The 15,334-nt window shown below is 31.5% G+C and overlaps 1 protein-coding gene across 1 annotated transcript; it reads right to left on the reverse strand.

Annotated features, from left to right (window-relative positions):
• Positions 1–57: 57 nt before the first annotated feature.
• LOC140047096 (serine/threonine-protein phosphatase 1 regulatory subunit 10-like) lies at positions 58–15,118 on the reverse strand. The gene is made up of 19 exons (XM_072091912.1): positions 14,715–15,118; positions 13,155–13,257; positions 8,785–8,891; positions 8,420–8,506; positions 7,652–7,787; positions 7,354–7,402; positions 7,126–7,191; positions 6,261–6,612; positions 5,968–6,071; positions 5,664–5,785; positions 5,331–5,369; positions 5,159–5,192; positions 4,860–5,018; positions 4,612–4,748; positions 4,300–4,503; positions 3,899–4,099; positions 3,181–3,253; positions 2,771–2,863; positions 58–2,460 (listed from the first exon to the last, which is right to left on the reverse strand). Exons 2-19 carry the CDS (start codon positions 13,155–13,157, stop codon positions 2,192–2,194), a joined length of 2,235 nt encoding a protein of 744 aa, XP_071948013.1. The 5' UTR covers positions 13,158–13,257; positions 14,715–15,118; the 3' UTR covers positions 58–2,191.
• Positions 15,119–15,334: the final 216 nt, after the last annotated feature.

Consider the following 15,334-nt stretch of genomic DNA (forward strand, 5'->3'; position numbering starts at 1 on the left):
TTTTTTATATGACGAAAAATGACAATAAAAAGAAAACACGGAAAACAACAATTTCATTTTGCCACATTATTTCACATGGCCCTCTGTATTGTTCGCTTTCATTACATTTTCACATTTTAATTTTACATTTTTACAATCATAGAGAAACTTAAGGTACATAAAGTAACAGTTAATTGCGCAATAAACAACATTATTAATTTTGCAATAAAATACAGTGACCACATGAACCAAGAGACACATCGGATATTACCTCCCTAGGCTTCGTCAGTATTGGTACTGTGGAATACTATATTATTAATCACCAAAGAGTTATTTAAAATAACTTCTTGGTATTACCAAAGGCAATTGGTATTAAAAAATTACTATAATAAAAAAGTGATGACTCTATGAGTAAATTAAATAATAATCTTATTTAACGATACCATAGGGTACAATAATAAAAAGGGCCTATAAAACTAGGTGGACCACGACTTATATCTAACCTCTTCAGCCAAAATACATTAGTATCGCTGTTTGTATTTTGTTCATTCAATATTCCATGACGATGACAATAAAATGTCAAAATATTAAACCCTAACATTATGGAGAATTTAAATTACAATAGAAGTATTTTGTTTTTAAATTTCGTTTTTCTAGATGAATACCTTGCGTTGCGTAGCATATTCACTCGATCGGTCATCAAAATTTGACGGACAAAAGGGCACAAACGATTTAGAATGTCTTTACGTGTCTGCTGTTCTTTCCTTTCAGCCACCAATGAATAATTATTTTTTAACAAAATGATGCACGTTACCCTTTACACCATTCTCTTTCTTTTACGCTTTAGTCAAGTTTCTTGCGTCCACTTTCGTGAAATAGCGAAGAAAACACAAACAAAAAATATTATAAAAATAATCTTATTTCATTTGTTGAAAAAATTATAGATACATAATTTTACATATCTCATGAGATAATAAATTACAAAGTAAACTATTTGTGATTTTATACATCTACTGACGTTAAACGTAAACCTGAAATTTTTTTAAAAATCCACATTTTCTTAATGAAATAATTACGTCATACATCCACTTCAAAACATTTACGAATTGGGCAACAAAAACCACAAAATATCTAAAATTATATTTGTAAAATTCAATTCAATAATTTCAGTCAATATATTATTAAAATATTTGTAGAGATCAAATGGTATTAATACTCATTGTTCGGTTTATTTTTAATTTGATATGATTTTGATTTCCGTTAATAATTTGATTACTTTGTGGAAACTCATGTTATCATTCAATCTACTATTGATTATTATTCAATCGATTGATTGATTTAAGTCAATGACTAATTATTGATTGATTTATTTCAATCGACTGATTAATTATTGACTGATTTATATAAAACGATCGATCAATTATTGATTGATTTCAAACGATTGATTAATTATTGATTGATTTATTTCCAACGATTGATTCATTATTGATTTATATCAATCGATTGATTATTTATTTATTAATTATATATCATTTATGAATTTATTAATTCAATCAATTATAGATTGATTTATTTAATCAATTATGGTATTATTTATTCAATCAATTAATGATTATTCAATCAATCAAATATTGATTTATTTAATAAATCAATTATTCATTGATTTTGTTATTCTTATTATGTCTTTGTTCTTTCTCATCATCTATTGTAATAAACGTTTTTTTTTTTGTTGTTTTACATGTGTGGTGGGTGGATATCAACTTGGTGGGAAATGGAGTTGTTGTTACAATACCTGCTTTTGTCCAAAAGAAAAATACTTCCAATTTCAATTGGCTTTCAACATGTCCAATATCATGATTAGAAGTGATTGAGATGGAGTAAACAAACACAATATTTAAATCTGCATTCAACTACAACCAACCAATAAAATGCTTTGACTAGTTGTTAGCCTCCAATCACAATGTACATGTAAATTAAATATTTGCATATTTAGATATAATTGGCAAGTCATAGTTTTTCTTTTCACAATTCTTTTTACATTTTCTCCTTAAGAAGAAAACAAGCAATTTACAGCTCATGATTACTGTACTGATTTTGAATCAATCATAATCATTATACAAGCTTTTGAAATTGTTTGGCCTTCCATATCTTTCGGTTGCAAGCACGGCTTTTCATCTTCGGTGGGTGGCGACTGTAACAGTAGGAGACATGTTCATATAGGTGGACCATTAATACCAGGATGCAGAAAATGACAATTATTGGCCATCCGACAACCTCCACGATTCATAAAATGCCAACAGGGTTCTGAGCGCCCTCGTCCACGTGCCCCTCGACCACCACGCATCCCACGACCACCACGCATGCCTCGCATTGCACCTCTCGGTGGCGGTGGTGGTGGTGGACCTCGATGCTCTCCTCGGCCCATATTTGGTGGAAAGGGGAAAGGAGGACGTGGTCCTCTAAAATTTCCTGGTGGGATACCTGAAAGATTAAAAATTTAAAGAACCTTTTATAAGAATTGTATATTCATAACCAAAAAAAAAATCATCTAAAAAAACCATATATTTTATGAGAGACAGTGTATTTCTTGTTATACACATTAATGTGATTGGTATCAAAATGCCGGAATTGTACAGAGTAAGGTATTAAACTACCACCGTTGTGGGGTGGGTACCTTTGCTTGGGCGTCTCTCTACTACTGTATATTTAGAAACTAATAGCATTTTACATGCATCACTTAAATTTATACAGTAATTTTATTTTTGCAAAAAAAAAAAAAATAAATACTTACTACCAATTATACCTCCCCTTCCTCGTATAGGGGGTCTCATAAATGCCATAGGGTCATTTGGATTAAACGGCATTCTGGGTCGGGGACCACTACCTAAAAAAATACAGCATAAATTACATTAATGTCAAAACTAATTTGTATATAAAGGAATTGGAAATAATGTTTAATGTATAACATTTTTACACATTTTAAAAAAAGTAATATTAAACGACCGTTCAATAGATTGTACAATTGCATGGCAATGACCCACATTCGTCCAATCAAATGACAGGAATTTATTTAGGTGTTGTATAATTTTTTGTTATTAGAATTACTTTATAATCACAAATCATATTACATGAAGAATATCACATAATATATTTGCTGTATATAGTTGAATTAATATTAAATATTATCTCAATTTGCCTTACCTTGTCCTTTTAAGCTTTCCACAATTTCTTTTAGTTTTGATGTGAGCCCTTCCTCCTGGTCATGGCCTTGGCCCTGCAAACATTAATTTGAATATGATATTTTTGCATGTTTGTATACAGGTGACAAACACAGGTGAATAATTAATGTTATATGAATACAGGAATCCCTTCTTTGGGAAACTCATAAAAGGGTATTTTTCACATGAAATGAGCAAGGTCAATATGTGATATATTATCACAATGGCCAACCCCTATTCATGGGGAAAATATTTGATTGGGTCTCAAATATATTCAAATAATGGTAAGGAGTTGTAACAGGCTGGCCTTCTCCCGCTCAAATACTACATTTCTAACAATTGTAAAAGCAATACAATAAACAAAAGTAGTAATATATAATGAGACAATACAAAAATACCATTAATAGACCTGCCTGCATAACCTGTTTGATTAATATACATTTTGAATTGAAATTGTTTATGGCATGCTGATCTATTTTTATACATATATATAAACACATCAGGCAAAGAACATTAATTCTAAACCGCCCAGTGATATACTGAAATTTAAGTAATTAATTTGAAACGATAAAGATGAGGAAATCATCTTATTATGTTTTAAACCTGTTAGTGGCGGTAATTATCGCTGTTAGTCTTGATTGAATAAGATAAAATAAAATAATAAATTTGTATATAATTATATATATAATAAATGAACATACCATAAGTGTAGACAGCACATGATGTACGTTGTCATAAGCGGACGGTGCATTGGGATCTTCCATTTGGCCAGGTTCATATTGTGCATACTGTGCATTAGGGTCGTACTGTCCCGTCATGTTGTACTCTGCATTCGGGTCATAATCTTGATTTGGGTCAAATTGCATATTGGGGTCAAATCCTTCCTCTGCACTGCTGCTTTCCTGAAATATGCAATACAATAATTTTATTAATAAAAATAATTGATAAATATTAGATTTATAACTTTTAGTAGAAACAAAAAGAGAAAACAATTTTTTGTAAAAACTTTTATCAAAACAGCAAAAATTTGAATTTCAAATCAAATTAAAAAACATTTATTATTAATTAGCAATACCAAGGAAGTGCTAACCAGACAACTTACATCTTCCAAAGGAATCCTCTTTACTTCTGATGGTTCCAAGATTTCTGGATCTGGTTCCATTGGCGTTTCCGGAAGACTGGCCTTATCAAAGAACAGCACCTGAAGGACAGCCATCTCTCGCTGCCGTTGAGTCTCTTTCTCGTGGCTTGAGCATACAACCTCTGGCGGTGCATTTGGAATGTGCAACTTGATGGGACGTTTCCACTGTAAAAAAAAAAAAATTGTTTTTTATATATTATTTTTTGTCCAATTGTTGCAAAATTAAAGAGCATTCGTTTCAAAATTTTTTTACAATATAAATGTTAGACATACCATGATGAATTCTATCGTGCCCTTTGATATCTTCTCATCACTGGGTTGTACCTTCTTCACGGCCATCATGGCTTCCTTCTCACTTTCTCTTTCTAAACGCTTGGCATCGGCAAAATTTGAAACTTTATTTACATTCACTAGAAAGAGATTATAAATCATAAAATATGCATTCATATGAATTAACAAAAATAAATTAAAAAAAACTCCCAAAAATATTTGGTAAAATTTAAAATGTGTATGTTGTTTACCTCTTTCACTCTCGTCCAGCTCAAAGTAAAGAACATCCACTAGATCATCATCTGGTTTCCATCTAACAGATTTCTTCTTCTTTTTGGTACCAGATTTATTATCTTCTCCATCCTTTGTTTCCTCGTCATCCTCTGTTGTTCCAGCGGAGTAGAATCGAACTATAAATAAAATAAATAAATAATCTTTAGTATATTGTGTAAATGATAAAAAGGTGCAAATACGCAAGAGCGAAGAATTGAAACATTCCAAATTTGATTATATTATATACTTATTATTATATATGGTTTATCATACTTACTTTTAGGAGCATCTGTCTTGCCATCTTTCCCATTCTAATAAATAACAAAATAAAATTGTATTATTTCTGAGACAAGACAAAAAAAAACATTATCACTTAAATTATTATTTGATCAATCAGAAACAGCATAAAAACAATTTTAGTAAAATATTAGAAATAATAAAATCTGTACCTGTGGCTCTGCCGTTGGATTGGACACATCAAATGCATTCTGAAAACAATTTAAACAAATAAAATATAACATTGTTAAAACATCAATCAAAATTCAAATTATATATACTGTATACATTTCGAAAAAAAAACACCTATTGAAGGTGTAGCTTGGCGCTTAACATGCTTGTCTTCCAATACCAAGGTCCAGGATTCGATCCTCACCTAGTGCCAGGGCTGCAACTGTTTCTACGTCACTCTCCTAGCCTCAAATGAGACTTAGGTTATAAGCATGATAATTGGAGAGTTTCTCGATGTTGAAGGAGTATGAAAAAAAAAAAAATGTAACCGTTACCTTTGGTCCACCTTTTGGTGACGCTGGTTTAACAGGTGGTTTCTTAGGTTTTCTTCGTATTGGTGCCGTTGGTGGCGCTAGAAGTGCATCCATAAACCCGGCACTTTCATGTAAAACATGAACTATTGAATTGGAAAGAGAATAACTCCTATTATCATCAGCATTATTATATATATTATATATAATAATCTTTCTGTACAGATATTGTAGAAAAGCAGCATACAAAACATAATATAGTCACAATTAAAGAAATTATAAATTTACTAATACAAACAATAAAAATAGTTCATATTTGAAACCTTACCTTTGTTAACTTTGGGCGACAACTTGGGTTTGTCATTACCATTGTTGTCTGTGTCTTGTTTCGGCTTTTTCTCCGCCGGTTGAACAACTTTATCTAATGTTTGTCTGAAAAATTTAAGGTTTGGACCAAGGGTTGAGACTACAGAGAAGAATGGAGATTATATGTAGGAAAGTGTAACCTGTACTTAATACATGTATAGTACAAGTAGTTGTCAAAGAAAGAATATTTATAAAGATAACCAAATTCACATGGATAACAATTTTTTTTATAAAGCAAGTAATTAATATTCTTACCCTTCTCGTTTGGCAACTGTGGTCTTTTTATTAGTAGGTTGCACTGCTAATTTCTTCTTTATACGCATTTTCGGAAGTGGTGGCGCCATTTCGAGGCCCGTTGACCTTAACTTAGCATGTGCTGGGCCCGACACCTTTGTTTTCTTAGGTTTAGGAGGGTCAAATGTCTTTGAAATTGTAGGACTATTATCATCCTTTAGTTTAACAACTGGTTTACCAGTTTTTATTTGAGTTATTTTTAATTTTCCAACTTTCTTGACTTTTTCTTCTGCGTTATCGCTTTTCTCACTAGATTCTCCGTTGTCTTCTTTCTTGACTTTTACCTTCTTCTTTTTCACTACTTGTTTAGTATCTAAAAATTACAATATATACAATACAATGGTATATAATTATATGATTAATATATATCGGTTTTGGAGTCTTTTTATACTTTAAATGCATACAAAACATAGTTCGTACAAGCAAACACCTTCCATAACATTGCAAAACTGCAATTATAAGAGGGTGTTACCGAGGCAATCTAACAGGATGCCGAGCTTTGGAGATCAAAGGGCTTATCTGTGGCTCCAACCCAATCAGTTCCACGCTAATTAACAGACACCACGCGCCCCAGAAAATATGTATACTGTTGGTATTTGTCACAGCCAGACATAAGATCAAAGGACTGTTACGAGTTCCTATCTTGGCAAGGCGAACTAAGTGTTCTGTTGTTATATTGCCTTGGTGTTACTTGGTGTTAAAAAAAGTACATCCTACAACCACACTTGTTAATAAAACCACCATTCAAATAACTACCCCATTAAAGAGACACTTGGTCCTGATTGTGTCCTCTTATGGGGTTCTAGAGTAAATTGACTTGACTTACCAGCAGGGCTATGCTTGATCACCTTCATCCATGTCCCCACTAGGTCAGTAGCAATTGGTTGAAGTTCTGTATAAAAAATAATAATTAAGTTAAAAAAAATTAAAGATGTATTGTCCCCTGAAAAATAATTCATACAATTTTTTTTGTATGTATTACTTAGTTATCCACCTTGACAAAAAAATGGTCAAATAGATTACAAAAACTGTTCTTTATTTTAGAAATACTTACCGTTTCCGTCATTTTTGCTCAGCTGTTTGATTGTCTTGGCAGTGTCATTCTGAAGGAAATATAATGAAGTAATAATTAGGAATTTAAAAATATATTATATATATTATTATTATTATATTATATTTTAAAATTAAAGATATATATATTTTAATGATTGGCTTAAATAGACATTTGGCATTTTTGTCTCAAAATTATACATACAGTAAAAATACAATACAGAACATAGACATTCAGATTATAAAAATATGTAACCAATATATGAAGATCTATATCGTACATCATAAAAGTGTGAAAATACCTTTTTTAATATTTCAATTGTTACTGGTAGATGCTTGAGTAGTTTGATAAGTTCGATGACAATGACTAAATTATCATTTTCTAAACCATCATGTAACCAGTGGTTGATCATGTCCCATCCGCCCAACTCCATAAACCTGATAATAGATAAAACAGAACTTTAGTAAAAATTGTAATGATTCGGGAGGCATTCGTATAGCAGCCTTATACTTCTATCTTATATTCATATACTTGTGAAGTTAAGCTTTATGATTCAAATTGCTTTGAAAGAAAGATGCTTTATATTACAAATTTGATTTGATATGATTAGTCAAAATCATAACCTTGCCATAATCTTTTTAGATCTTCTGGTGTTATAATCCCACCCCTCCCCACCCCTCTAAAAAAAAACTAGACGTGATCTCTGTTCATGTGATATATTTTAATTTCTGCTTTATTCTGGTTACAATATTTGATCATACTTTCAGCAATGGATTTATTATATCCAAGTGATTTTATTGTTTGAATAGCCATATGGTTGATACAAACAGGGACAAATAAATGACACAAAAACTTAGTTTTGCTTTTGAAATTTATATTTATTCATACTATTTTATATTATATACAACGGCAAAAAAATATACTTAATTAATTAAATACATTTTACTTTACAAAATGTACTGTAATTAAAAATGTAACAGTGTAAGGAAAATGGGGTAGGGTGTGGGGCAGCAAGGCACAGCAAATATATACCAAAATACACTGCCCCTCCTGCTGAATTTAAACTTACTTGAATAAAACTGGTTTTGGCTGAGTTGCTTTAATGATGTTTATATACATACACTTGCTTACTAGTTTCCGAGAACTTTTCATAAAACTATAAGAAAACAAAAATAATTCATACAAACTTCAAAACATAGAAAAAAGGTAAATTTAAATGTTAATAATTGTAATATCATAATCATGGTAATCATATCATAATCATGGTAATCATATCATAATCATGGTAATCATGAAGCTACAGATAAAATACTGCTATAATTCTAGAATTTCATTTTGAACCTTGCACGACTGCAATACTTAGTGGAACCACTAAATTGTGAGGGTATTTGGCATTTAATATAAATATGAATAATTATTTTGATCTCGTCTCACCTTAATATTTTGTCTACGTGCTCTTCATCTTTCATCTCGCCCGCTGGTGTTAACAAGGAACTAAGAGCATTTAGTAGATTCTTAGGATCAACTGCTGTGGAAGCGGCCTACAAGATAAAGTAAATATTTTTACATTAAAAAAATTATAGCAACAACAAACTAGGGAAATGATCTGCACTACAATTTAGAATTACAATTAATAGAAATACAATAACATTATACAAATGAAATAATGTCACCAAAAAATAAAACAGAAGTTGAAATATACTACAATTATGATAGTGCGGTATGGCACATTATTGATAGTACCCGTCCTTAATTTAGACTGCATCGGATCGTGCACACAAGAATTTGAAATCCGATTTAAGCAGACACTGGTCGTGCCTCTCATGTTATCCCAAAAGTGCCACTGGTGATATGGTAGAATTTAAAAAAAAAAATATAATAAATAATATAACAAAACAATATATCCAATCTAATTGGAGCATACTATGAAAGCCCGAGTGGTCAAATGGTAGGATGTATTGTCTCGTGTTACTATGAAAGCCCCAGTGGTCAAATGGTAGGATGTATTGTCTCGTGTTACAATGAAAGCCCGAGTGGTCAAATGGTAGGATGTAGTGTCTCGTGTTACTATGAAAGCCCCAGTGGTCTAATGGTAGGATGTATTGTCGGCGTGTCAAGCAGAAGGTTCCTGGTTCGATTCCCGGTTGGGTTTTTTCATCTCGCTCTCAGATTTCATCATCTTCACAGTTTATAAATTAATGGCAGTTAATTTTCAGTTGCTTAGAATTTCTCTATGCCTGTAAATTTATATTTATGCGATACATATACTACCAGGGACATATCCAGTATTCAACAATTTATTGAAACCTCATTAAAATGGGATAACCTGTTCTCTGCCCCCACCCCCGCACTAAATAAATTGTATTCTTCTCCTGCCTACACACCCCCGAAGACCACTCTTTAGACAAGTCTATTTTATCTATATAAAATTGATAATAGTTGATATTGGAGGGTGTTTAAATACTGGATAATATGCAGTACAATACTTGCGTCAATGTCTGTGTGGAGTTGATTACAGGTGGTATATTGGAGGGTGTTTAAATACTGGATAATATGCAGTACAATAATTGCGTCAATGTCTCTGTGGAGTTGATTACAGGTGGTATGTTGTAATGACATTATGTTTATATTTTAAAGACTTTTAAAGTTTAGAGAGATTATTTTAATAGCTGACAATTAGATCAACTACCGTAGCCTGGTAAAGGGTTGAGCAGCATGCATGGTCTATTAGCAGACATACAGACATCTAAGTAAATAGGTTAGAGGAAGATGGGGGTGAAAATAATCGGAGGGGGTGGCAATAATGAGAGGGATGACAATTGGAAGGGTGACAATGGGAGGCGTGACATAAATGGAAGGATTGATGTATATGTTTGCATTAATAATTTTTTTATTTTAAATAGTATCTTTCTTAATTTGTAGCGAGAGTTTTAATTATGAGAAACCTAATAAACTAATAAATTGCTAGTAGATATGTTAAAATTGCTGGTTATAAATTTCAATACTAGCTAATGTTTGCTGGTTCAATTTTTGGAAAAATAGTTCCATTCCAGCGTTGTTATGTTTGAACAATCTAATGTTAACAGCTTTTAAAATCGATGTTCAATATCCTATGAACATCATAGGATATTATATACCCGTTTACTGTCTATTATATCATCTAATACTTATTGATTAAATCTTATAGATGTCAATTTAACATTACTGCTGGGAAGAGCTATGCAAACAGATATAAATCGTTGCAACCCAACTTCCCATACACAATTTTACAGCGTAAAAAAAACCCTGTAGGCATAAATTTTAAATCTATTGTTATAAGACGCAATACAAGTTTGCATTTTAAAAGATTGGTTACTATTAGGGTGCAAATCAAGTAATTTGACCAATCACAAGGGACGGAACATCAGATTTGTTTTTGATTGGTAATTACTTGCATTACGCGCACGTCCTTGTGCCTTTATCCTAGTGGGAACAAAATTTTCCATAGTCTGGTTTCTGCAAGGATTAACATACTAATCCATCCTAAACAAAACTGGAAACAAAATTGCATCTACAGACAATCAATTCTGAAGGTCAGGTCACTCAAGTGAATATATATATACTTTATGATGGCGTTACTAAATCACATTACAATGTAGCCAGTTAATGTTATTGCTAAGCATGTCAGTGTCAACCAGTTAAAGGAATACATTAATAGCACAGGAAGTTTTGTTTTCGTGTTGCCTAGTAACAATAATAACCTAATTTTGATTTTTAATTTTAACTGTATCTAATGCCATTTGTCTATGGTCTTATTACAGTATCCTGAATGTAGGCGAGATAAGTATCTTGTTTACGAGGCAGAGATATTATTATGAAATGTATTTTATAAGACTGCTGGTTCATAAAACAGTAGGCTTAATTAGATCAATCAATTGATGTACAATGTCTAACACCCCTCAATACAAAATACTGTATTTAAATGTTTAGGTAAAAACCTTTACCTATAATATTATTTATGCCATTTGGTAAATTTCAGAAATTCATTTGCTACTAAGTCTGCACTACTCTACCCCTTTAAAAGCAGATTACCGTATGCTGGTTTGTTATAAAATTTGCGATTTTGTTTTTATTTCAGGAATAGGTTGGTGGTATTAAATTTAATAACCACAAAAGACTTAATGTTATTGCAAAGTGAAACCAGTAACCAAAAATGGTTAAGGGAAATTAATCCTGACAATTCGCACAATGTTTAGTGGCGTCCTATTAAATAAAGTTCAAGATGTAGAAATTTTAAAAAGTAGATTTTTTAGCTTGAATTCCGTAAACTGGAAATAAAAGATTGCATGTGAAAATATGCAAATTATTTTTTTGTACAATTATTTAAATGACTTTATCCTACTCATCTGCATATATGTCATTTTAGGCTTTATTGATAGTGCAACATATACTGTGATGAGAAAGTCCCTGAGGAAAAGAGATCCGTAAAAAAAGTTATTAATTAGCGAGGATGACGGGGTAATAATCTTTTGCCATACTTTTCATAATGTCAAGAACTGATTAAGGAAAAAACAAATGTAGTTGAGGGTTAATCCATCATCCCATTGGGCTTGAGAGGGGAACAGGGTTTTGATTTTGTTTGTGACTGGGGGAATGGGTAGCTATTACAGTATTGGGTGGATCCCTCATCAGCTATGTTGTCATCCATCCACTATCTTTATCTTGGCATTAAGCTACAGGGAATGCAAAATAATTTGTAATCTAAATGTCTGGCAAGCAAAAAAGATTTGATTCACTGTAAAAAATATTTTTTTGAAGTACAACAGCAAAGAGAGATGCATTGTTATTTTCATTTAAGCTAATTATAATATAGCTAACCTATACCCATTCAACTGGCTTATAAATGACCATTATCCTACTCATTAAACATGTGGCCATTGACACAGTTGATTAGGTTTATATGACATCATAAAAACAAGTGTATTATAATGTCAGTGTCATCAAAATATGTGTGTTGACATTATCATAGTTTGTGCTGACATCACCATAGATTGTGTTGACATCATAATAGTTTGTGCTGACATCACCATAGATTGTGCTGACATCACATCCTCTGCTCTTGTGCAGAAGATTTTCAATTATTCCAAAAAGCAATTTAACCATGAAAAATAGTTAAAACCTGTATTTTATTCTGATAGGACATAATTACCAGGGAATCTAATTAACAAGTGTCTGGTATTATTATGTATTTACAATCACTATACCACAGATTGTCCAAAATGAAGGAATATATCTCTCAATATCTTTAGCAACAACATTTTAACTCTACCTTTTGTACACAATTAGTACATCCACATTATAAATATACTGTATATGACTGGAATATAATCTCAGGGGAAAATTATGGTGCTACAATAAATTAACAATAGAAGTGACTAAAATTTTGCTTGGGGGATGGGACACACTTGGTCATAAATGGTACGTTATGTCTTCACTAGTATTAAATTTAAAATCTTTTATACAACAGCTCCCTCCACCCCCCCTCCCCAACCCCACCAAAAAACTCTTCTCTTCTCAAACTCCTTCAGAGAAGCAACAACAACCAACATGCAGAAAACATCTGTAATTTACCAAAACATTTGTTATTAAACTATTATTTTTAAAGCACAAACTTTTATGATTAAAATCAAACTATTTGACTTTTGCATGGTTAGAAATTAATAGCAGAATAACCACTTCCTGAGGATGGATGGGAAATCCCCACGGTGTAATGGGAAATCCCTATATGATGTATGTGAATATATTTGGGACAAGTGAAACATTACCATTATTGACACTAGGTGGGTTCAAAACTTTATCAAAATATAAAGTTTCACAGTTGATGAGAAACTTCTCAATTAGTTTGTATTCTTTTTATGTCCAAATTTTCTGAAAGAAAAAAAAGAAACAATTAAATTAGTAATTGATTAAAATAAATATAAAAAACAATGCTAAGTGATGGGTCACAAAACATCACTACTAATTTAATTTTATATATTGTTTGAAGGTTTGCATGGAGAAATGAAATGTTGATATAAAGTTTGCAGTTACTGCATGACATTTTAATAATTCAATTTATTAATTAACAGTATTGCTGAACTGTGTCAAACTTGTTTTTTGTTTAATTTAATAGTGATTTCCTCAAACTGTATAAGTACAAAATAAAATATTTCAAAATTAAAAAATAAGTTAATTTTTAAATGGTAGAATAACTTATTCAAATTTATAGTACAATAGAAAAAACATTTATTGAAGGGAATTGGATAATTATTATAATAAAATACTGAAAAACTGTTTAAAAACACATTAAATATCAATAAAAATAAGGCATAATAATAATAATAATTTATTTGGAGATTACACTTTTACAACAGTGGCACTCGACCAAATGGAAGGTGCATCCAAAAGAAATGTACAAAAAAAAACAACATACCAAAATAGAATAATTGTATACCCTACGATGTAATGGTATAATCCGTTTTTAAATCGATAACTTAGGTGTTCAATATACAGGATAAGGAAGATTAGTTCTAAGTAATTCGATTGGCTGTTGTTTAATAATATGCAAATTATTCAATGACGTATAATAGCGTCGTGGCTGAAAGCCAAGAAAAAAATGTAGGCACGAAGAAAACGCCCGACCTTCGAGTTCCGATTGTGAAACGACCAGTTTTAGAAAAATAGGGGTACGAATACAAAATGCAATTCATAGGACAACAATGCAAAAAAACAATGTATTATATTCAATTAAATCAAAATGGGATGAGAGAGAAATCTCAGTGATTCTAACATATAATATTAATATAAATTGTCACCAAATATTTGATAGAAATCGCCTACCTGAGGCCTTGAATTGAACCTAGGCTAGTAGTAGGCTAGGCTTGCCTTTATTAATATACATACGGTATTTAAAAGTGTATTTATATTGGCCTTACTGATAACTACTAAACAATAATTAGCCTGTCCTAGCTTCGAAGCCAGGCTAGGCTGTATATTTTAATTAAATACAATTTAATAAACTCAAAATAGCCGTGGCGCATAATAAACAGTGTACCACCACCAGCACATGCCAACCACAAATTTTGCTACACGATTTATGCAACTATTAATAAAATACTGTACAGTATATAGAAAAAAGCACGTCATTTATATCAAATACTTAAGCTTCATTTAATAGCTCTTGTCATGCTAATTATTAAAGTAAGCAAAAATATATTAGAGAACAGGAGAGACTAGACTGAAGACAAACGTACAGCAAAAAACAATAATCGAACGCAGTTCCATTGTGTGAAACTCATTCGTCAAGTAACCGATTGATTTTCTCTCCGTGTTCCCTTCCAACTTACATTTCATAGAGTGAATTATCCTTTTTCACCGCTGTTTCTTCTTCACACGTCTGTGTAACAACATAGTTACAATCAATGTCTAATAATTTATAGAATATCTTGTAAAAATTCAACTAATAATGATACAAAAGTGCCTTTATATTCTAGTCTACCCTTATGTTCAGGCAGACTTTATAAGGCCATATTTGCATCGGCTTGGGTTGTTGAACACGCCTTGGCAAAGCTTGAACGAAATTCTCGTTAATTTCTCCGAATATATCTCAAAATCAGAATATAGTAACAATTTGAAACTCGCCAACAAATAATATAATTTATAAAGTAAAATTTATAGGTAAAATTTTGTTTTAAAATACCAAATTTAACCAAAAATTTTTAGGTTTAAACCAAACATGGTCCACACCAAGTCAAGAGAATCCAGAAAATGCGAGAGCGGCAGGAAATGATCACGTGAGTAACACCCACGCTTATTTAACTCCCTAGCTTGATGATCAAGATACCGCACATTGTGGACGATTCCATTTTCAGATTTTCGAAGTCGATATTGGAACCGCAATTACATTGAAAGAAAAATGTTGATTTACGTATTGGTATTACCAAATTATATTTATTATTAAAGCTGA

Source organism: Antedon mediterranea, chromosome 4 (assembly GCF_964355755.1).
Source record: "Antedon mediterranea chromosome 4, ecAntMedi1.1, whole genome shotgun sequence".
In the NCBI taxonomy this organism is placed as follows: Eukaryota; Metazoa; Echinodermata; class Crinoidea; order Comatulida; family Antedonidae; genus Antedon; species Antedon mediterranea.

Coding starts and splice junctions, on each gene's coding strand:
- LOC140047096 (XM_072091912.1), bottom strand. Junction 6,072..6,260: donor ACAGTTGCCAAACGAGAAGG/GTAAGAATATTA, acceptor TAAATTTTTCAG/ACAAACATTAGATAAAGTTG. Junction 5,019..5,158: donor CAAGACAGATGCTCCTAAAA/GTAAGTATGATA, acceptor TTTTATTTATAG/TTCGATTCTACTCCGCTGGA.